At 39.6% G+C, this 23,507-nt stretch overlaps 1 protein-coding gene across 2 annotated transcripts; it reads right to left on the bottom strand.

Annotated features, from left to right (window-relative positions):
* Positions 1 to 4,163: 4,163 nt before the first annotated feature.
* RWDD3 (RWD domain containing 3) lies at positions 4,164 to 17,607 on the bottom strand. Of its 2 annotated transcripts, XR_012674510.1 has the most exons (5): positions 17,506 to 17,607; positions 11,159 to 11,643; positions 10,343 to 10,458; positions 9,288 to 10,244; positions 4,164 to 7,131 (listed from the first exon to the last, which is right to left on the bottom strand). XR_012674510.1 is itself a non-coding variant. In XM_075156354.1 (4 exons), the coding sequence occupies exons 1-4, from the start codon at positions 17,588 to 17,590 to the stop codon at positions 10,130 to 10,132; spliced, it is 801 nt and encodes a 266-aa protein (XP_075012455.1). In that variant the 5' UTR covers positions 17,591 to 17,607; the 3' UTR covers positions 8,280 to 10,129. The 2 variants fall into 2 exon arrangements, 1 of the variants encoding a protein (XP_075012455.1); XM_075156354.1 differs by lacking the exon at positions 4,164 to 7,131 and having other exon boundaries at positions 8,280 to 10,244.
* Positions 17,608 to 23,507: the final 5,900 nt, after the last annotated feature.

Here is a 23,507-nt window from a genome sequence, read left to right as displayed (position 1 = left end):
TCACAAGGTTGGCCAGGGACAGCCTCTGCCCCCGTTGCCTGGACAGAAAGCGCATCGCTTTCCCGTTTCTTCCAGCCCCAGGTGCCAGAGCTGCTTTCTCAGTTCTGGGGCCAGCCAGACTGAAATCATGCCCGTCTGGTTTCCTTCAGACAGCGGCTGCACTTACACAAACCATAGGAGACAGCGAGAAGACCACTGCTTTCAGCACAAACCCATTCCTCGAACAAGCAAACCTTTGCTCTCCTCTTCAGGTCAGTATTGGCAAATGCAGCAACTGAAGTGACACCCAGTCTATCTTGACCACAAGGACCCTCCATAGGAAGCAGTGGCTTTACCACTGCCAGCTATGGTTTCCCAGGGAAATGACACTTCATCACTGAAAACCTTAGGATGCTGCCGTCATAAGCCAATCACTACACACGCCCTTTTAACTGCTCTCTGTCTAGGTTCAGTACAAAAGAGGTTGTGAAACAAAATGGACCAAACGAAGAGCAGTCTGCTAACCACCTACTCTGCTAACCTTCTGATTTTTACCACTGTGCAATAATTTTCCAGAACTGCCAAAGCTTCCTATTTCTGCGGAGCCTCAGTTTTCTGCTGGTCGCTGCAAAGTCCACCCTTTTTACTTTGTATTCAAAGGGAAATTACTACCTTTTGGGACAACTCACACCATATTTGACCTTAAGTGATGACCTGAGGTTTACTGCAGGTTATTTGTTCACATACTAGTTCTTGTTCAAAGGTTTTGGCGTGTTCCAGCATCCCCTCTGGCTTTAATAGGAAAAAAAACAAGCCAAAACAAAACCAAAACCCACCCCTTACCTGTGCAGACAGTAGTCTCTCAAATATGTCTGTGCGCAACCTAAGAGCTGTCACTTCAGATCGCCACGAGCTATGTTTTGCCATGAAAGTAATGTTTTCCCAGGCCTCTGCTTCCTCTCCTGCTTTTTACTGGCCACTACAAAAATAAGTCTGTTACACAAGAAAAAAAATCTTCTGTTCAGGATAAAGAACCAGAATCCTTTAGAAAGACTTTGTGTTTTGGGTTTTGTTTGTGGGTTTTATTTTTTTAATTTATGAATGAGACCTACAGATTTGTTAAAAGTTCTGTTACCCCTTCATGGTATGCTTCCAGAAGTACATCCCTTTTCTTTCTGCTATTGGAAAATGGCATAAATAGAATCTCTTGCTGCTGGCTCTGGGGAAAAAAAAAAAAAAAAAAATCCTTATTTCTATCCAGAAAAATCTTAGACCCCCCCTGCTACTCCTAAGAGTCCCTGGAAAATACTGAGTAACAGGAATTACACGCACTCACATCTTTCTCTGTGGTAGTTTATTGCACAGCAGCTGAAATTTTGTAAATTTGTTGCTCCACTTTTAATGATTTGCTGTTAATAAGAAATTTTCAGTGAGCTGTAACCCATTCCTACTTCAGATCCATAGGAAACCTAACAGCTAAAACTTCTCTTAGGACTTTCAATCTCACATTCTACCTAAAGGCAGGAAAACTTTTTGTTTTGCTGCTAAACAATCATCCACAACTCATTTGTTTCAACTTAGAAATGAATTTATAGAAAAAATCCATAAACTACATGAGTAAGAATCAATTATTTCCCTTTTTACTAAGCTTTTACTAATAACTATGCAAAAAATCCCAGTAATTAGCTTTTCATTTCCCGAGCTACCGAGAACATTCCAACTCTCCAGCTTTCAAAACCAGCACTCCCCAGTACTGAACAGCTTCATCTTCCACAATGACCCTCTTCCTTTGGAACTGATTACATGGTTTCAAATTAGTTACCTTTTCCAATAGATTTGATCAGTTAAATAAGTATTTCTGAGCCAGCACCAGTGCTCCTGTGGGTATTACAAACAGTTACACACCACATAGCCCAGTTTCCGTGGCTGTTTAAAAGCTGAGACCTTAAAAATCGTCAGCGTGCTGCCTGTACTTCCAAGCTTTGCCTTTGCCTTTAGCTGTCCCAAATTTCCCCCCCAGAGCTCTTTAGTGCCAGCAACCGGCACTACTGCACAGATACCTGTTCTCTGCTGAGCACTAACGTCAGCTTCAGCCAGGAGCTCGGAGAGATGGCGACTCTGGACCGGTTTGGGGACATGTCTCTATTCTCGCTCTGCTTTATGATTGTCCTTCTTGTTATGATAATTTTTTCCACAGCACCAATATGTAAATGAACAGCTTCTCCTGAGGTGTTATCACTGTTCCCTCCTTTGTTTTAAAAAGCATCCCCCTGATCCTTCACAATTAGTCTGAAGGAAACCTGTAGCATATTTTAATAATTGGTATTGTAGAAAGTAAATAACAGAATTCATAGCAAGCAGCTTCCAGCTCCCTTTCTGCAGCTGTCTTTAAATAAAAAATTAAAAAAAAAAAAAAAAAAAGAAAGAAATCTGGTGCGTGGCTGGCAGGAAAAACACACGCTCTGTGCCAAGCTCAGGCACTCTCTGGGTACTGTACAGCCCAGAAACTCTGATGACACCCTCACACCCAGCTGAGTTTCTAGCATTTGGCTCCTTGTCAATGCAAAGGTAACCCTGAAATCCTCCTTTGCCATACCAGCATCTCAGAAACATGATCTTCTGGAACTCCTGTAGCCATTCCAGTGGAGTATTTTCCTTCCCTCCCATTTTTCCTCTTATTAGATATGCCTTGCCTAACCCACACTTAAAGGGTGGCTCTTAATCCCACAGCAAATCCTTGACCCAGGATAAGTTTGCAGCACTTAAATCTTAAATCTTGTAATGCCTCTGACTACCGTTATCATCCAAAACGATCTTTGCAATTGATGTAGAACTGAAATATATAAGCCTCCCAAGACGTTATGCACTATTTGAGCACGGACCATCTAACATCTCCACGCCAGGTCTCTATAATATCAATGCAGAAAAAGTCTCATAAAAACTAATCACTTACCTGCGTTCTCTGATTCCACACATAAGTGGACATTTTTTTTCCCAAAGTGATTTGTCAACCCTCTTAGTCCTTGCTTTCCAGAGTGCCCTTATTTTGCAGATAATCTGCTCCTGAAAGCTGCTGGTCACCTCTTCCATCAATCTTCCCAACCACCTGGAGGTACGACAGGCTGGTTTCCCAGTCTTATGGGACTTTTGGAGATTGTTGCCTCAACAAAACCTCTGTCATCCCTGGGTCATTTGAGGAAAATTTCTAAGAATTGCTCTAATTCCTTTGCGGACAGCCTACAGCTCTTGAATGAGGTTAGTCATCTGTATACCTGTGAAAACTTCCATTACTTGTTCTCAGTTCTACACGCTGTTTCCGCTAAAAAGAGAAAATGACAATGAAGCTGTGTATTTATTTCAGGCATTTCTACTTGAAACCTGGATACAGTAGCAATTTCTTTGCTTATATTCCCAAACCTCTTTCCAAAGAGCAATCAACCCAAAAAAAACTTTCTTTTGGCTTCTCTGAGAGCCACATCACCAGTGTTTTTATTGCCGTCTGTTCCTTTCTAACACCTCCGCTTCTACCAAATAAAAATCAGCCTCTGGCATAGCTTTATCCATACAGCTCAGCTTGTGTTCAGCATCTCACGTGGACAGTGTTCTCACAAGTAACTCAGCTATTTTACTTTAAAAAAGAACTGCTTTTTATATTATCTTGACTAAAGGCACTCATAGCATCAACTCCCATAAAAATGTACCCTGCCTCTGTATACTACTACAGTTTAGTGATCAGTCAGAGACCAACAAAATCATTTTGCGTTGATTTTTTTCTAAGTGCATCCCAAGAACAGTAAAGGTACATTGATTTTAGCAGCTTCAGTCTCAAAATCATGGCACCGATTTTGTTCTGCAGGGTTCTCTGTGACTAGCGCAAGTGTAAACTTTCAGTTATTAGCCCCAGTGGCACTAACATAAAAGGAGTACCAGGCCGCTCTCCTCTGTAAAGCTCAGGTCAAGCAGCAGCCAACCATTCGTTTTCTGCAAAGGTGAAATTAGCTCCCTCGATTCTCTACATAAAGTTCAGGAAATAGCCAGCTAGTTGCTTCAGTGGAGCAGTTAGATGTTGCCCAAAGCGGGCCCATAAAGGCCTAGAGAGTACCCCGCCTCCAACAGCAGTTGCCAAGATCTGCTCTAAGACGGTGAGCTGGCCTGCTAAGTTCAGCTCAAGAAAACTGTGATCATTTGATGACTTCCCATATAAATCAGTCTTTATTTCTTATTCACAGGAAGGTAAAAAGTGACAACAGGAAAAGCACAAAGTAGAATTATTGTTCTCATGCAGAGTTCTTTTGTATCAAGTTTCATCTTAAAATTACTCTCTGCATTCAAGTTATAACAGATAACAATGCATACATATAATGAATCATAGATATTTATAATGAGAAATACTAATAAATTATTGACCCCAACTCCATGATCAGCTATGTTCTAATGCAGGATACAAACGGATTACTTGTATTACATTAAGAAACACAAAGAAAAGCAAAAGTGTAACAGTTGTTAACTTATTAGCATAAAATTAAAGCACCTGAATGCATAATTAACTGAAAATATTAAGGGATTCATTTTTAGAGTTCAAAGAATTCCTTAAATTAATGTGTCTTAGGCAAATTTTTCTGTCACTCTGAAGAGTTCTCTTCACTGCAGGTTAATACTTTGAGGTTAGAAAAAATGAACTAATATTGATATTAAAGCCAATATATGAAAATAGCACAGAACAATAACTGCAAAATGCTATTAGCATATTTACATTTCATGTTCCATTTATGTCTATAATTAAGCATATAAACAATCATAACTCTTGCATAAGATAACACAAAATTAAGTATACATATAAAATATAAAACCAGAACAGAGTGCTGCCAGTGTTGCATGTGTTATGCACAAAGAGACAGGATGATAATGCTTAATACTACTATAAGATATATGAACGTTGATTCCAGCAATTGCACTATTTCATAATATAAGCAATTTCAGTTTCAAATTCTGGTAGAAATACAGTGTGTGCAACATTTCATCATCTTATTTCAAATGAACTATAACATGATTATGTTTGTATTTTCACAGATAAAGCTGAACAAATCAAGGGATGCTAGGTTTTAAATCATGCATATGTGGGGTTTATTAAACTATTTTTAAAAGAAACAATGTAAACAAAATATTTTTCCGCTATGAAGTTTCTTTGGGCTCATTACAGCACTGCTGTATATAATTTATACTAATCTCAGTGGTTTTTGTAGGTCATTCACACAGAAATAAAAGACAAATAGCCTTATTACAGGAAAATGAGATAGAACTACAAAAACTCAAAAATTAGCCTTATTCACAAAACAATCAAAATTACTTTAATTTTTTTTAATTGATTATGTCAAGGATTTTCATCTATGAGTTCTCACAGTACCTCCCTGTAACAGCAAATAACAAAGGGGGACGGGGGGGCGCGTGCAAGAATTATAATCTTAATGAGATTGAATAAGTAAAAAGAGCTGATGAATTCCCAATACTGACAATGTCCCCCATTAAAAGTATTTCCCTCCTCTGGAACTTCGCATTACTTCCACTGAAGTCATGCTGTTCTCCTGAATGGTAGGCTACTTCACAGTATGTGCTGCTCATAAAGCTTTCTTTCCAAGAGATGACAATAAAAACCCTTAAATATAAATAGTACATATTAATGTTATAAATAATGCCTTGAAAGATTAATACAGAAAAGAAGGGAGTTTTACTCCTGCTCCTCCCTCTACCAAGACAGAGATGGTTTTATCTACAGACCTTGGTCACAATGGTGGTCAGTAACGATTCTAAAAAATGAAACTGTAGAAAGATTGATTTCTTGCAGAATTGAGTAATTTCATCTGTTAGCACTCTAATGTCCTTGTCTTCACAGACATCACTACTCTGCCATAGTAGTGGCATAATTATGTATCAAGACCTGATGTTACATATAAGAGTATAAATTATCTGGATCTCATGTTGCCCTTTTGGTTACTTCAATTTACACTTGCTGCATAAAGGGTAATGAGAGAGAAGTGCTCCTCAGATGACCAGACCATCCTTCTTCTCATACCACAGAAAATGCAGACATACGACACTCATGAATCATATGAAAGGAGCAGAAAAAGTGAACGCATGCCATTCGCCAACAAACCTGCCCGACACAGCCAGTGCCATCTCTTCCAGAGACTGGTGGATGCCTGCCCAAGGCATTCATTCAACTGCGGTTTCGCACACCCTTCTGCGCATTGAGCACGCCTCTTCAGGATAAGAATGGATGCTTTGGATGTGATGTATTCATGCAAAAGCAATGGTGCAAATAGGGCTGATGTTGGGTTTGGGGTTCTTCTCCTATTTCTATGTATCTATCTTTCTTAATCCATTTTTTGTTTTCTTCACACTTAATAAGCCAAGGGTTTCAAAAAGACCAATCAAACTTCAGTTTTGTTCTAAAAACTCGATTCTTCAAGTAGTCACTCCTATTGCAACAGCTTTCATTTTAGCCTGATTTTCAAAGGAAACTATGGTTATGCAGCTGTGCTGTCCGTACGGAAGCACGCATATTTATATTACAAAATTCTCCTAGAACTTTTGAATTCAATTCATTTCAATTAAAATGAGAGGTTAACAGCCTGAAAGAAACCAAGTTCCTACAACTTTGATGAACACAGGTAGCAGAGAAAAATGCTATTGATACTTCAATGATTTATGCAGAGAGCACAATCCGTATCAGGCATCGGGGAACCCACCTGGGAGAGCACCATCATGAATGTCTCTTCTGCAAGAAAGGCTTCCTGTATGCAATTGTTTAGACACAAGAAAGTCCATACGAAACCAAGCTTTACTAACCATGCTGTTGGAAGAACTATTTATAATACAATATCCACAAGAAAGCTAGCTTATTTGTTAAACCATTTTTTCTTTGTGGATTTCTTTTTCCTTGCAATTGAATTGTCTGATTCTGATAGCTGTATACACTTCACTAACTTTTTAGACACTGATATGCATTCTCCAACGATTCTCAGGAGCTTTGACTTCATTTCTCTGCATTTTGTTCTTCTGTGTCTGCTTCAGTTCCCTTGGAAGGCAGAACATGCACCACAGTATACATTTCGATGACTTTTGTGCCCCAGGGGCTCACAGGCTTGCCCATCTCTTTTTACAATAAATGCAAAAAAAACATCAGTTAACAGACAGCTGCAACATCCTTCCAAAAGAACAACCTTTAAAAATATTGTTTACTTGTCTGAACACACGATATCCTCCTACCCTTCAAAATAAGTGACTGATTGATGGGTAGGCAAAAGCATTTGCTTTGACAGAATCAGACTGACATCAGTTTTCATGTTCTCTCCTGTCTGAACAGTATCAAGCTGATCAGATTTGTAATTCTTCTGAAGCACATCAAACCAAGCAAAAAAACTGCAGTCCTTTCCTACACTGGACTTGTTGATTTGTCCAGTGTAAGTTAGTGAGTAACAAATTCAACTATGATAAAAATCCACTGTATAAACTGCTTTTTACAACTCCTGAAATACAGAAATCATCTAGCTCCTTACAACAGCTTAATTTGGCAAGAAGATGAGCACAGATCAGGAGACAGCTGCAACTTACCCAATTGTCATTTGTTCTTTAACTTTTTTAAATTTTTAAATTGGCTGTTGCAGAATCTAGGTCTAACCAAGAAGGCATCAGGCAATAATATTCAAGAAAATACATGAGTTTATATCCAAGTGCAACTGGCAACCACTGACTGTACAAATGGCTTTTCTTATGCAGCTAATTACAGCAGCTTTTATAGTAGAGAGGGAAAAGTTGGAGAGTCTGCATCTGACCTTGCAAGAAAGATGACCACAACAACTGTATGCCTCAATTATTTTTGCAGTCACGTGCAACTTGAGATCACAAATTAACAGAAAGAATACACAACTGATTTATACGCATGTTGAATAAGGCCCCAGCTAGACTTTAATGGCCAAGATCGTGACATTGTGCTGAAGTACCCTACTATTCTCTTTCCAGAAAAGTGAAGCATTTGAAAGTGAAGATCTGGCTGAGGACATAAAATCCATTTGGCAAAACCTTACCACATTCAGACTTGCAGAGACATACTGATCACGTTTTCTTACGCTGTACACACATAGACCTTTTCTTGTTTTTGATACTTGTCCGATCTATCGCATAGTATAAGGAGAGAGCCTCTGCATCTTTTCAAGACTTTATACTCCACTGACACACATTTTTTCAACATAGATATTTTAACTAAGAATAGCTCAATTCTGAAAACTATAATTTAAAACACGTTATTTTAATATTTTAAAGATACCTGTCTTTTATTCTTCTTTATAAAAGTAAAAATTCATCTCTGCATACACTTAAAATGGTAGAAAATTAGATTTCCTTTCTCTCAGGAAGCCATTTCAAAATAACATAGAACAGATTTGTAAAACCTGTTTAACCTAGTCTGTTTTCTACTGTGCCTAAAGTACTATATGTGCCACACGTGAAAGACTCATTAAGAAGAGCTTTTGCTACTGTCTCATTCAATAAGCCTTGGTGCATAAAATAACATGCAACATATGTATTTGAGACACTCCATATTAGGAAAATTACCAAACTCCTTAAAAACTTAAGAGACTCTCAAATAGTCTACAATCCTCTATGCATTTTATACCTGAAATGGTAAAACTTAAAAATCTTAGTAGTTTGCTTTAGTTGCTTTTCTAGTATACATAAAGAAAGAGGTATGATCTCATGGTCTGAGTATGAAACTGGAAATCAAAATGTCTTACATAATGATTTGCCAACCACGCTACAGGAACTAACCAAATTGTACCAGTCTTCCCCCAGTACAATGGAGAAAATTTAATTTACACTGAATTGATCAAATCTATTCAGTTAACAAAGAATACATGAGACTTGGCTGCTTGGAGTGAGTTTGAGAGAGCAGTAAAGCACATGTTTAACTACATGCTAAAACCAATTGAAATGGCATTGCCAGTTTCTGAGAAACTCATGACTTCAAAATTTTCACTACTGGACAACTTACCTAGTCTTGCTAGAGAATGGTATCAGGTAAAATAGAAACCAAAGGACATTAATAATTATAAGAAATAAGTATCCAACTCTCCCTAGGCAAACAGAAGTTGTATAACTTAATTTATAAAAATTATGTATATAACTTGAAACATTATACTGAAGTAAAACACAGACTAGTGATAAAAAAGTTTATAAGATGGCCAAGGCCATTGACCAATCAAAAAAAAAAAATGCTAAAGGTAGGGAAATTTTAATAAGGAGTTATAACTTACCAGTTTCTAAAATGACAGAAGACTTGACAGAAGTCTTGAGAAACAGAAGACTGTATATATCCTGCTCTGACAGTTTAATTGAATCAAGGTATCTAAGATGCACAGACAGTAAAACCAGATAAAGTGCAAAAAGGAATCTGTAAACTATCAAAGAAAATATTACAATTGGCTCTACTTTAGCTTTTTAATTAATTAAAATTCTCCACTTGGGTGTTTTTATGCATTTTAAGGTAAAAACTAACATTCAAAAAGACACTTCTAAGTTTTTTCAGGCCCCAAGTGACATGAACTTTTTCTTTAAATCAACAGTCTAGCATTTATAGTCAAATAAATGGAGAAGGAGAAGTTAGCAGATGAACACCTAAGGGATATTAAATATATACTGTCCTCACATATTCAAATCTGTGTTTACTATGCTGTTTACAGAAATATCTTCACATAAGTTTTCAAAGCAAAATTAATCATGCTTTCTAGCAGGCCATTATGAAAAACCACTACCATAAGAGAGAAAAACCAAAACATTGAAAAACAGGGATTGCAAAACAGAGTTTAACTAGAAGACTATTATTTTAACATGATTTCTTCCCTATCTCTCATGCTTGCCATGCAATTATCACAATTAACTCCACATTCTTTGGAAAAAGTTATCAATACATAAATGTCAAAAAATTATCAATTCTTAATGTATGAATTGCCTTCTCCTTCTTGCAAGAGGATGGCTACTTCTGGCACTTTTTGCAGAAAAACTTTAACGTTGTTTGCCAAATTAATCCTTTTATCTTCCGTTGGCATCTGCAGTCAACTGCTGCTTTGGTCAAAGAATTCAGTGTTTTCTTTTAATTTTATTTTAAGAGAGGAGGCACAAATTCAGAGAAAAAAGGTGTAAGTCCTGCAGTTTCAAATTCCTTTTGTAGCTCATCCAGCGTTGAATATTCTTTGACTTCAAACGTCTGAAACCTACATTGTAAAAGGGAAACTCATGAATATGCCTAGATTTGTCAGAATGTAATTATCGATTCCGTTACTCTTCTATCCACAACAGTACTAAATTATACCTTTTATGCTGTGACTGTACTTTTGTCTCACACAGTACACTAATCATTTTTTCTTTGCATTTCTTTCCGCTTGAGTCCACATCTACCTTAGAAGTTTTCTGAAGAATCAAGTACTCCTAAATGACAAAAAAGAACAAAATATTAAATGTCATCTAGTATCTTTGAAGTTTAGTAAAATGCAAAAATCTATACGAAACATACAGATTTTTTTCAGAACATAGCAATCAAGCTTTGAAAAAGTACACAACTGTTTCTATTCATCAGCTTAAAGGTAAGCGCAGTCTTAAGAAATCTAGAGAACATGAGTTTGAAAAGCCAAAACATTCTCCTCCAATATCACCACAAAAACCTGCCTAACGCAGTGGGAGTTCATAAGTACAGACAAGAAGTTGAAAGCCCAGGCGTGCGCTAGGAGCACCACGGGGTCTAAGTCAAGGAAAGAGACAGTTAGTAATGAGCTAGAAATATGTCTGTTACTAATTTCTCATCACAAATTTTCTGTTTTCTGGGGCATTTGGGAAATACAAGAGACTGAACCTAGGCATATTACATCAGGAAACACAGGGAATACAGGGGTATAATTACAGTGGGAAGCAAAGCGATACAAGCCACAGGTCTACGGGTATCACTGGTTTCTTTGTCATAGAATACCTTCTTTTTCTTAAATACAGAATAAAGTTGTTGGGCCTTCCTACTCTCCTAATGATCAATCTGCTTCCAAAATTGTTAATCTTAGAAAAACACACACAAAATATTCAGACACATAGGTTTCAGTGGTAAATCAATAGAACTAGTCAACATTCATTGTTCCTGCACCTTAATGTTGCTCCTGTCACCCTGAAGAAGAATCAATATTATCTTGCCCATGAACATCAGTCTTCCAGTCAGCCTTAGATCTGAAGCCCATTTTTCCACAGTTTTGACGTATTTTGCCTTTGCTCTCATGTGATCTAAATGCAAAAGGAGCATCCAGATACCATCCTCTGTACTTGTTCCTTTTGACAAAGTAGTTTTTTCATTGCAAACTGTTGCTGATTGCTTAATGACATATTTAAGATGCTGCTGTATCCAAAGAATCAGGTCATGTACCATGGGTTCAGAAAGATGCTTCTTTGCTTGTTCAAGTAATTTATCTTTCACGTCCATGCATTGGGCCCTTGTAAGCTGGTCTGAGTTAACAGAAATATCTGGTAGAGTTAATGGATAATTGACTGGTAAATGAAATAACAGCTTTAAAAGTACATCTGTATCCAGCAGTTCTTTCACATTGATTTGAATTCTAAATGTGATTCCATGCGTCTCTGGAAAGTATCAAAAAATAAACATTAATAGTTTGCTTGAAGTTGAAATACATATATATTATTGAGTCATGTTATTTTCTTTAACAATTCAATTTAAATGACTGCCATTCTATATAAAATAAGGGGTGTGGGGTTTTTTGCAGGGTGGGGGCGTTGCAACCAATGGCTTAAGCTATACTTGCAGGGAATCCTGAAATGAAACACTTCTATATCATACTGGAAGGAAAGTTATTAACACATTCTAAAAAGCTTTCACACCTTTTGGCTCTTTCAAAGTCTAGACAAGCCAGTAATAAAGAATTGTCTGTCTTAGAAACACATAAGTCAGCTTCTTCAGCTCAATAGCAACAGCAAGGACAACCGAAAACACAGACTTTTCTGGATGGACTCAGCACTGCCCTAACTTTGCTCCTAGAGAAATCTGTAAGACTTCTAACATCAATACCAGCACAAGGCAAATAGGCTTGTACTGAGTATTTTTTAAGACAACCATTCAAAAGCAGTTCCACATTAAAGAGAGGCTTGGAAGGAAAAAAGTCAGATTCTTTGTCCCCTACAACTTTCAGAAAAAATATGCTTAATTCTTTTCTGCCGACTTCTCTACATTTACAACAGTTGGATTGACATAATGAAAAAATCTCTGTTGCACAGCTGACCCTAGATACTACATACATACATATATATACACACATACACTTATATAAATGTATGTGTATATATCTGCATAGGTACTCAAAACCTGTTGTTGGTCTACTTTAGAATAGAATTATTTTCAGAGTGAAAAGGATACACACAGTCTGTAGCAGGAAGGGCAAAAGACCACATCCTCCTGATAAATCGCATAATCAAAGACGCTGAATATGAAAGTTATGTACAGTAATTCCTGCAATAAAACCTTCTTGATTAAAACATGTTTCACAGAAAAACAATACAAAACTTCATAAAGTGAAAAGCGGGGACAAAGACCTAACCTACTTTTGCTCCTCTGCCATGAAGAAAGAGGATGATCTTCTTCAGATGTTCTCTGCTTCACCCCTTTGATGCGTTCTAAACACTTCACCCCTTTTCTTTAAAAAATTGCTAAAATGTCAGGCTGATTCATTCTATGAGGGCAGGAGAAGCCAGATTTGAAAGGCAGATTAAAGCAGAGCTGAGTTTCAGAGGAGGTCTTTTGAAGTGACTTGCCTTCTTCTTCCCCTACCTTATCTTACCTTCCTTTACATGACAGTCAGTTGAATTACGTTTGATTCGTATTGCTGACGCCGTTTAACCAGCCTCAGTGCTCTCTCTGATTTTATATTTGAACCCTACTAAATAAGTGAAAGAACCTAAAAGTGACTTGGACAGACAGAAGCACTTTAGAGAGCTTAGTCAAGGGCTTGTTTCCAACCTCCTTCCTGGGTCGTACGAAGAACTCTCTAGGTCAGAGCAGTCACAAAATAAAATAAACAAATCCTCCAAAGCCAGTAATCAAACTCTAGCATTACTATAAAGAAGTCTCCAAACATCTACAAACCATCGCTACCTAAACAGAGTCAAATCCAGTGCTGAAAGTAGTGGACGCAAATCCAGTGAATTAAATGAAATTACACCCAACCATGCCCATACCTACAGGCACTATGTGTCAAAGCCTTGTTCCCTGCCAACAGGAGTTGGTCTCCAGTCTTCTAAGATCCTATGAAAGGTTCCAGACTATTTTTAAGGCAAGTTTATTCCTCAGAAACGCACCAGCCTTAGAAGAGACTCCAGTTTCCACAGCGTCCATCTGGCAGCATGCAGCCCTCGCTCACAGGCAGCAGCTACACAGGAGGACCTCAAGCCTTCCCATTCCAATCTCTGCCTTCTGCTACCCTGACAAACGTTTCTTACTGGGCACCAGCAACAATAGCTCCTCTGCCATTACGCTAGGCTCGGTACACATAACCACACACACAAGAAGAAAAGCCTGCACTGCACCTCCTGGGAACCCCAGCACCTCTTGGCCGCCATGGAGGGTCTCCGCACACACCTGAGCACCGCACCGCACACGGCCAGTGCCTGCTGCCCCACCTCCTTCCAGCTGCCCCTCACACAGGGCAGCCCCACCAGGTATGCGGCCAGCTGAAAGCAAGCTGCATGTGGCTGAACGGCATTAACATTATTATATTCCTGCCCGTGAATCACTTTAAATTATGTTGCCAAGGAATTTTAAAATGCACAGCCTATAAATGAGTTGAAGAATACTACTCTATTGCCAGCTTAATTACAGTGACAGAAAAACATGTTACCTTTCTGATAATCCTCCTAGGATTTTTTCACTAGCTTGTCATAACAGATCTCACCAACTCAGAAGTAACTGAGGGATAAACAGACAGGCCAACCTTGCCCCTTCGGCAAGGGCCTCCTGCTGCAGTGATCATATTCTTAAGCCTGCAACAATCACACCTTTCCCTGTGATGATGAACTAATCCGAAGGAAGCAGCGCAGCCTCGCATCCCAAGGTGTATCAGCCTGAGCCATCGCGAAAAGCCCAGCCGTGCTCATTTACATCTGCTTCAGACTTGCTTTTAAAAAGGAGAATCGGTTCAAAACATTTGTGGGGCTACAGCATCTAAAGTTTATTTAAACATTCCAGCGTCCATTTTCTGCACCAGCGCTGCAGACAGCTGGCAGAACAAAGAGCAAACCACCGTCACCCTGCGTAACGAGGCTCTAAAGAAATATTTCCTTTGTTTGCACACGCTACAAGGTCTGAGTTGTCTTCCCAGCAAAATGGTGATTATTTCTGAAATAAAAGGTTGGGTATGACCGTTCTGCTGGCATTTAATGTGCTAATAAGACTAAATTCAATACATTTTAACTAATTTTCCCCCATCGCTGCATGCTTATCAGTATATTTAGCTTTAGCATACTTCAGATTTTTTCTTATGTTCCATGTCAACCAAACAGATATCCCCCTCCTCTCCTACCCAAAGGCATTTTATGCAATACGTGCAGTCTATTTTTAAATTCAGAAAATGGCACCTACTAACGTACAAGCTTAGAATATATAAATATATTTTTATAGCAAGCTTGGTGAGCAAACCAGAAGAGAACAGATTAACGAGTAAATTATGGATTTCTATCTGTAACGCTAATCTTTGTAAATAGATATGTAAGGTAAAAAAGATATGCTGTAATTAGTTTATTTAAATTCATCAACACATTGGTTTTGATAAAAACATATTTTACATTCTGAATACTTCATTGGTAAATTCCAGAAAGCCAAACTTTTTAGCATACCAAGAGACCTGCAAAAGCATTTTCTTACATTCCTCAAAACCATAAATCCCCAACGGCCTCCTTTTTGATCCCGTGGATCTACACGCAAATTAATGTATTAGAGATAGCATAACATAACAGTCTTACTGGAATTTACTTCTGTGCACCATTTGTCAATGACAATTTATATGGTTTGAAGAGACAAAGCAAACGTAAGCTAATGAATACAGCAAAAGTTAATTATATACAAACTAAAGGATTCTGTAGCTCCAATGTAAAAAGGTACATTCCCAAAGTAAGAAAACTACCATTAATCATTGTTGTAAATAATTTTTTCAATTCCAGCAGAAAACGATGGAAATCAACCAGATATGTATGATCCTAACGTATCATGAACACAGCCTGGCTAAAGGCCCTGCAAGGTCACATAACATCAATATAAATATAACAGCCTGTTCCCGTTATGCACTTGTGGCACTTTATGTTCCAGGAAGGTTTCTAAGCTTTTTACATCCTGGTAACTTAAAAACACAAAATCATTTTTCTGCATGTGAAGCACCGAGAAGGATGTGTATATATTTCTCTAACAGATTTGGAGGAACAGACATGCATACGCAATGTTCAGATACGTTCACCTTTTTTTAAATAAACATCTGTTAAGCCTGGATACTGTATTTTCAAACTATGCCTGAAATAACATTCCTGAACTTTTTGACTTTAAGAAAATAAAACTCAGTTGAAATATTTCATCAATCATATTTTAAAAATACAACTCTAAATACCAATCAAAAAATAAAATGGCAGAGTTACCTGCCTACACTGGAGCAAAAGGTGTGTCATGCAGATCTAGACACAAAACAATTCTGCTTTTAGATTATCCCAGTTAGTTGTGCTCCACGCAGACACTAATGTCTTCATCCCTCTGAGGCTGTCTACACACAAAGTCCTCTTTTCAAATAACCACTTGCTGTTCTGTGCGAATCTATTTCAACAACTATCTTCAAATAAAAGTTTGAGGTTTATTCAATTAATTTCTTAGTAACTTTTTAGTTAAAGTCACTCAAGAGCAGCCACATGTAATTTCACACCAAAGCTGCACAAAGTTATTTTCACAGAACCACTGAATGATTGAGGTTGGCAGGGACCTCTGGAGGTCATCTTGACCAACCTCCCTGCTCAAGCAGGGCCACCTACAGCAGGCTGCCCAGGGCAACGTCCAGATGGCTTCTGAATATCTCCAAGGATGGAGGCTCCACAACCTCTCTGGGCAACCTGTTCCAGTGCTTGGTCACCCTCACAGTAAAAAAGCATTTCCTTATCAATCCCAGTTCTTTTGGGCTGAATACATATGCAGACAAAATCTGACAGCAGGCCACTGGATCTATTTTTAACAGCATTCTCCAGGCCTTTACTGCAGTTCACCCAGCAGGAAGCTGCTTGCTGTCCGCCGTTTCGCTGGGGAGCTGGGCAGCACACTGCAATAGCTCCCAGGACACCAGGGAACAGTAAGTGATACAGAATATATGCATATTCTCTGTGTGTGTGTGTGTATATATATCTCTCTCTCCAACAAATATATAGGACAGTTGTCACATCTGTGGTAGGCGCTAAGCAAAATTTACTCACGCTCAGGATCTGAACAGGCATGCAACACTTGCATATCCCACCTGACACTTTCTTTAAGTCTGGTAGTAACTGCTGTTGTACACTGGAACTACTGAGATTTATTCTCCCTTGCAGAAGGGGCAACTTTACAGCATCTTTACAGCACTGTGACGGCACAGACCGATAAAAGTCATCCCTTAAAATTATGTTTTGATCGTCGGCCACCATGGCTGGTGCAGAAAACGTGGAGTAAAGGTGTCCACACTTACTGTGTTCCTAGCCTACAGCATCCAGCAGCTGATGGGAGCAAGCACTACAAATCTTCTCATCTTCCCACCCACCCGCAGCAAACATGAAAGATTAGCCTCAGTACCCTGTAAAACCTACAGCCATATTGCTGAAGCTGGAGAACATTCAAAACATCATAAGGCCCAGATTATTACCAGAAAAGGACAAAGATGACCCAAGGCTTCTCATGCATAACAACAGCTACACCCCTATTAAATGTTACAGGATAAATACCTGGTCTTGTTACACGTGTGAGATGCAACTGCTTATTTACCTAAACAGCAGCCTGCCCATTCCCACTGCTGCCCTTCGCCTACTGCAAGTTTCTGCACACGCTGCAAACAGCTGGAATTAAGAAGGTCGCTAACTATAAACGAGTAGGACTCGCTAGGATTTGTCCCCTACAAAGAGGCCAGCAGCAAAGACACACGGCAGGACAGGGACAGGTGACGAGGCACCCATCTTTGGCGCTGCCGCTAATAGCAAGCGACTAAGCCGGTGCTACCCCGCTGAGCAGAGCCCCCCCCGTCAGCGGCCCCGCAGCACCTCCCCTCGGGGCCGGGCCGGGGATAGCGCGGCCCGGGCAGGGCCTGGCCGCCGGTGCGGGGGAGCGAGAGGATGGCCGGCTGAGGCGCCGCCGCCGCGCCAGGTCTCGTTTGGGCAGCGCGGCGAGACCCTGCCGAGCGGGGCGACCCGCGGCTCTCGGCAGAGGAGCGCGGCCGCCTTCACCTGAGACCGCCAGCACCTCGCAGGCGTCCGGCTCGCAGTAGATGGCGGCGAGAGCCGAGAGCTCCTCCAGCGCCAGCTCCGACATGGCCGCCGCCGAAGGCGCGGGCCGGGGTGGCGGCGGCGCCCCCTGCCGGCGGCGGCCAGCGCCGCGACCCCGTCCCGCGCCTCAGGGAGGGTGCCGCTGCCGGCGGGGCCCTTCCAGCCCTGCGGCGGCCTCGCCCGGCGCTGCAGCTCGGTTCAGGCAGGCGCCGTGACGAGCAGCCCGGCAGCCTCCGAGGCAGCGAGCGGCAACGGGCAGCACTAGAGGCGGTGGCGGGAGCCTTGGCTCCCTCGGCGCCAAACAAAATGGCCGCTGTCGGCGGCGGGGGCGCCCGGCGCGGCCCGCTCTGCCTTCCGAGCTGTTCCTGGGTGTATAGCTTTACATGACAGCCTCTGACCCACAGAAAGGAATAACCTGATCGTCCTCAGGGTGTACACAATCAACTGAAGCGCAGCCGCACACACTCATACAGGAAGTTTTACTAGAATATAAATTTATGCTTCTCGTATTGAACTATTGCGGCTTCATAATCCTGTTAACAGCCGTGTGGCTGTCTTCTACAGCCAATGGTATCATTAACTCCCAGGTATAATCATCTCAAAAGAAACATTCATTATCTTCCATTATTACAAAATCACTTTTAAAAGCAAGGGATGGGTGGTTTACTTTTTCAGGAAAGCATATCATGCTATTTTTAATCCCCTAAATTCTGTTGAAATAACAAGACACATGAGAGTGCTGAGCTGGGACTGAGGGGAGTAGCGGGAAGGGAAAGACGACGGGGGCTGTCAGAAGCGCTGCCGGGCGGCAGCCCATGCAGCTGTCAGAAGGCTTCGGTGGAAATTAGCCTAGGAAGTGCCTCATTCTATTATTAAGAACTTTCTTGCCCCTGGTCTTTCCCCCTTCTCCTCACCCACTTCGCATATTCCATTTTACATGTTTAAATAAAAAAGTCGATGTAAATGTCTCTTAAATTGACACTATCACAAGACATTGAGGTCCCTATGAATAAGTTACTGCACTCTGACATTTGGAAGTCATCAAACGAGACAGTATAATGTCAGCTTGATATTTTTCACACTATGAAAATATCAGCTTCATGTCAAAGATCTAAATTCCATCTTAATGTAATAAATTTTCTTGTATTCACAGACTAGTGAAAATGCTAAATATTTAAATTTGAAATGAACTTCTACAGTTACAATCTGGCCTTCATATTCCATTATTATTAAATTGGAAGTCAAGATCTTATTTTCCCCCTTTTTTTTTATGATTTCTTCACACATTGCAGTATTTGATAGAATAACATTAGCCATATTCGTTTCTCTGAATGGATGCTTTCCCATCAACATGTGGCAGATAAAGTTCAAAAAAAATCAGCCTATATTAAACCAGCTCCAGCATCCTGTCATAAATCGATATGCCACTGATGATACCAGTATTTTCCACTTTGCCTGACAAGGCAAACAGAATGCAACCTTTCATACTTAGGTAAGATTAATCTTCCCGGTGCTATTTGCAAAAGTAGTATCCTTTGCTTTCCACTCACTGCAGTTATGGCCCCAATCAATTAGGTGTTGCATCGACAACCACTAGTGATTCTATATAAAACTGTGCATTTAGACCCATTTTCCCCTAACCTGAGCAGCGAATAAGAGAGGAGGAAGACGACAGACATTTGGAAAAAAATGTCAGTTTGGAACATCCATCTATATCTTTTTACTGTCATTTCCATGCCAGCCACCCTGCCGTCCCGGCTACCGCAACTGTAAGCAGTCCTAAAAACATGTACTCTAGAAGGCATTAAGGGACCACTAGGAAGAGTCTAAAAATCCCTGCAGTTGCCCATTTTGGGGTCACAAGGCAAACACTAACGAGGAACCCATAACCACAGCTAAGTGTGATGGCTAACCTATGCAACACAAACCATATCCATCTTTCGGCACTGCTGTAGGACAGCTGCAGTTCCTATATTTTCTGCTACAACAATGTTGACAGCTCTAATGCAGCCAGAATGGTATTCTTACCAGCTACAACTGTTCTTAACTGAGTTTAATAGCACTGATTTTTGAGATACCTAAGAAACAAGCCATTATTTCTGTAGTAACAACTGTAAGTGTTATCGCAATGGTGGAAGTTTTCCCAAAAATGGCTTGTACTAAAATGGCAGAGAAAGCAACATGAAAACCTGTAAAAAATCACTCCAAATAAGCTAAAAGGCAAAAGCTTAAAGAAAACAGAAGGAGAAGCAACCCCTGTAATTGTGAAAAATTGTGATAAAACATGGAGATTTTTTCCTCAGTATTCTCAAGTACAGCTAGTAGAAAAGTTTTCATCATTTTTTTTGGCCCAAAGCATGTGTTTTTTAAAGTTGGAATAAAATCATTTAACAAAAAATTTACATTGCAAATTAAAGCTGCCAAAATTTGCATGGTTTGTTCTAAGGTTAAATTAAACATTTTCACGAGGTTTTGCTCTTTGGTTTTTGCAAATGAGCAAGTGAATTCTCACTGATATATAAAAAAAAGCCTTTGCTAATTTGAGAAAAAACAAATCGGAGGAAAAATCTTTTCTATTACTTTTCCTTTTAAGTTTTTCAGAAGCAAGTTTTTCAAGGATTTGTGGTCTAGCAGTGCTTTTTAAAGGCAGTTGCATTTATCCTCCATGCATCATAAGTCAATTCCCTCAGACACTTAATCTTTTGGCAGATGGAAACTCATTTTGAAAGTCTACTAATGATCAATTAAAGCATTAGCTATCTCGATAGACAGGAGGTTTATGGGGTCACAGTCTTCAGAAGCTGGAGGCAAGAGCAGCAGCATGTTAGAAAAATAGCTAAAACTTTCTGTAATTACCTCAAAATTGGCAAAACATTGGAAAACAAAAAATCCTTACTTAGTCTTTAATGGGGTTTTTTTTTTCCATAATATGTTGAAAACAAATGTGATGGTTTCTATTTTATAAGAGAGGCCATGGTCCGAAGTGAACGTCAGCAAGGGAAACTAACTATTTCTTTAAATTTTTTTAATGAAGCCTAGTAACAATCCCAATACTTCCGATAAATTTACATTATCCTTTGAAAATTGGATTCATTCAGACTCCAGTCATAAAAATATGTACCCATGCAGCAAATATGCAGACATGTCTTGTGAGTAGCTGCCATTGGAATCAGTGGTTCACCGGGAAATGATGCATCGTTTCACACATGCTCAAGGCCACACGTTTAGGTTTGGAGTCAAAACTAGTACTCTGCCCACAAGTTTCTATACAATTTGATGTACAAGTAGTAAGCCCAAATAGATGCAACTGTCACAATCATAAAAGAATTTAAGATTCTTTCTCTAGGAGTTTTTTCTTGAAGGACATGCACATAAAAGTGATTAACCATCTAATGCAAACTAAAAAGGATGCTTTTTACAAAATGATGTATCTAGTATGACCAAAGGTTCCTATTATTACTAACATTGCCAAGAGAATCAATACTTGATCCACTGCATATAGATCTTTGCCTGCAATTCACCTTGTATAAGGTAAGAAAGAACAATAAATAGAACACATTTTCTTTCAGTGAGAGTAAAAATGCATGAAGTTGCCTACTAAAAATTTGTAGAAAACTAGCAATGCTGTGTATTTTTAAAAAGAACATATGTAAAGATACTCGTGGGTAGGGAAGGGTGTGATACTGAAGACATAAGCACAGCTAGCATTATGAGTAGTATACTCTATCCTCAAAAAAAGTTCAGCTTCCACATCAAGTACATCTGCTTGTGGAACCTTACAACATGGATTTTTCTCCAGGTGTAAGCAAAGGGATTAAAGTGTCAAAAAGGATTAAAGTGTCATTTAATTTAGTAAATGTTGGGGACAGACCTTTAAAAAGTAAAGGAGTGGTGTTTTTGAAAAGGGCATTTCTACCCTCTGAAAAAAACACATTAGTAAGAGTTCAAAAATTAGGCAGTGCTCCTTAGTTTACCAGTTCCCTTCATTTCTAGCTGCTGAGCTACAGCAGCCTTAGTATCTGTGCCTCCATCTTTTGAACTTTGGCACATTAGCTGTTATTCCCCCACACTTTGACACAAGAATTGAACGAACAAAATGGGAGTGCATAAAATGACAGACTACTTATGATGATTTTTAGAGCACTGAGAGATCCTTTGCCACTCATACCTTTTGGAGGCAGAACAATATTCGTCATCATATTTTAGACTTTAAATAATTATTTACAGAGCACATTAAAGTCCTGATAGTAAATACATTATGTAAATATTAGACAGCATTGTTGTCCCATTTCACACTAAACTAGCATACCTCTTTCACATCATAATTCAAAAACGGTAATCCAGAACACTTTGCTTTGGCAGTAAAATAGCAATAATCAACAATGGACACAAATACCTTCTTACCAGCAACAGAATCTCTTTCTTCTACAGCAAAGTAGGGCAGAAGTTCTAGGGTTTAGCTGAAAAATTCTTAAAGAGATTGAAGCTAGGACCATTGGCATCATATGAAAGGGAGGAGCAAAGTTGCTTCTAAGGGAGAGGGAAATAAATAGATAAAGAAAGGTGACAGAAGAGCTACAGCTCCCATTTTTAAACTGCCTGCTAGTACAATGCAAGGGCAAAATGTCATAGGATGACTCAACATAGCCAGGAGCTCCAGGCACCCCGGAAGGACAAGCCTGTGAATTACTCCCTAATTACAGGGCACTCATGTTGGCCAGGTACTAACGGGACAGAGAGCAGAGAGCTGGGTCAACGTTACTGGAGAGGGAGGGTGTTGTAGGCACAGCAACCACATGTTCAGGGCCCGTCTAGACTGGCAGCGTGGTGCCAGGCACCCTAACTGCAGGGTAGTCACTGGCTGCCTGAAGCCATGCAACAGCAAGAGGCCAAAACCAGGTATTTGAATGCAGAGTGGTCTCCTGCTCCAGGTAATAAAGATCAGTACCACTCTTGACTATATACGTGTGACCCAAGAACAGTTGGAGTGGTATGCCGGAGTCCTTTTACATCAATCAGTGCCAGAGATTGCAATTTCTGAGCACCACAATATCCTTGAAGGACGCATCTTCAGCTGCCGATTCAGAGAGCTCTCCTAACTTGTTTTAACTGCAGGAGTCAAACAGAATAGGTCAAGCAGGGCTTCGACACGGTAAAGCAGAACATAGGTGAACTTTAGATACCTAAATACACAACTGATTTAAAGTGGCCCTGCTTTAGTGACAGCGTCCACATTTTCCCTTTTGCACGTGCAGAAGGTTAACCTGGTTTGAGATGCGGGGTTCCGAACTTCTGTTTCAGCCTGACTGGGGACTGGGAACCTGATGCTGCTGCAGAATTCCCTGGAAGGCCCTGATCAGGATACTTCTTCACTTTTTGGAGCTTCATGAACTCTCCATACATTTCTATACTTACAAAGAAAGGATATAAATGTATTTATTTATGCATATATACGCACACACACACATTACCTTTAATCTAGCCTAAACAATAGTTTTACAGTTAAAACATCCTCCCTGTTTTTCAAGCTTACATTAGAATTCTTATCACTGACACCCATCTTCTGAGAAATAGTGAACTGCCAACATCATGCATAGAGTAACCCAAACCTAAAAGAGAAAACTCCATATTTACTTCCTAAGTCATACTGCACGTAGAAATGAATTATTTTCATTTACACTTCAAGGATTATTTAAAAAAAAAAATTCCTTGCATTCCTCTCTTCAGAAGTTAGCCAGACTCAGGATGAATATATATGTCGTCATATGCTCTTATTCTGAAAGCTGCTCGTTTGGTTGGCAAACACCTGAATTTAGTCCTTGGCTTTTGGTTCTGTGTTCACCTAAATAAATGAGTAATATACATTCAAAGATGTGATTAGTTGTAACAGACTATAGTCTCATATGACACATGCAAGAGCTCATCTTAATAATTCGTACAGCTAAAAATATGATCACCAAATA

The sequence above is a fragment of the Calonectris borealis genome, chromosome 8, assembly GCF_964195595.1.
Source record: "Calonectris borealis chromosome 8, bCalBor7.hap1.2, whole genome shotgun sequence".
In the NCBI taxonomy this organism is placed as follows: domain Eukaryota; kingdom Metazoa; phylum Chordata; class Aves; order Procellariiformes; family Procellariidae; genus Calonectris; species Calonectris borealis.
Note: the sequence above shows the minus strand (reverse complement) of the source record. Positions and strands in the feature narration are given on the sequence as shown.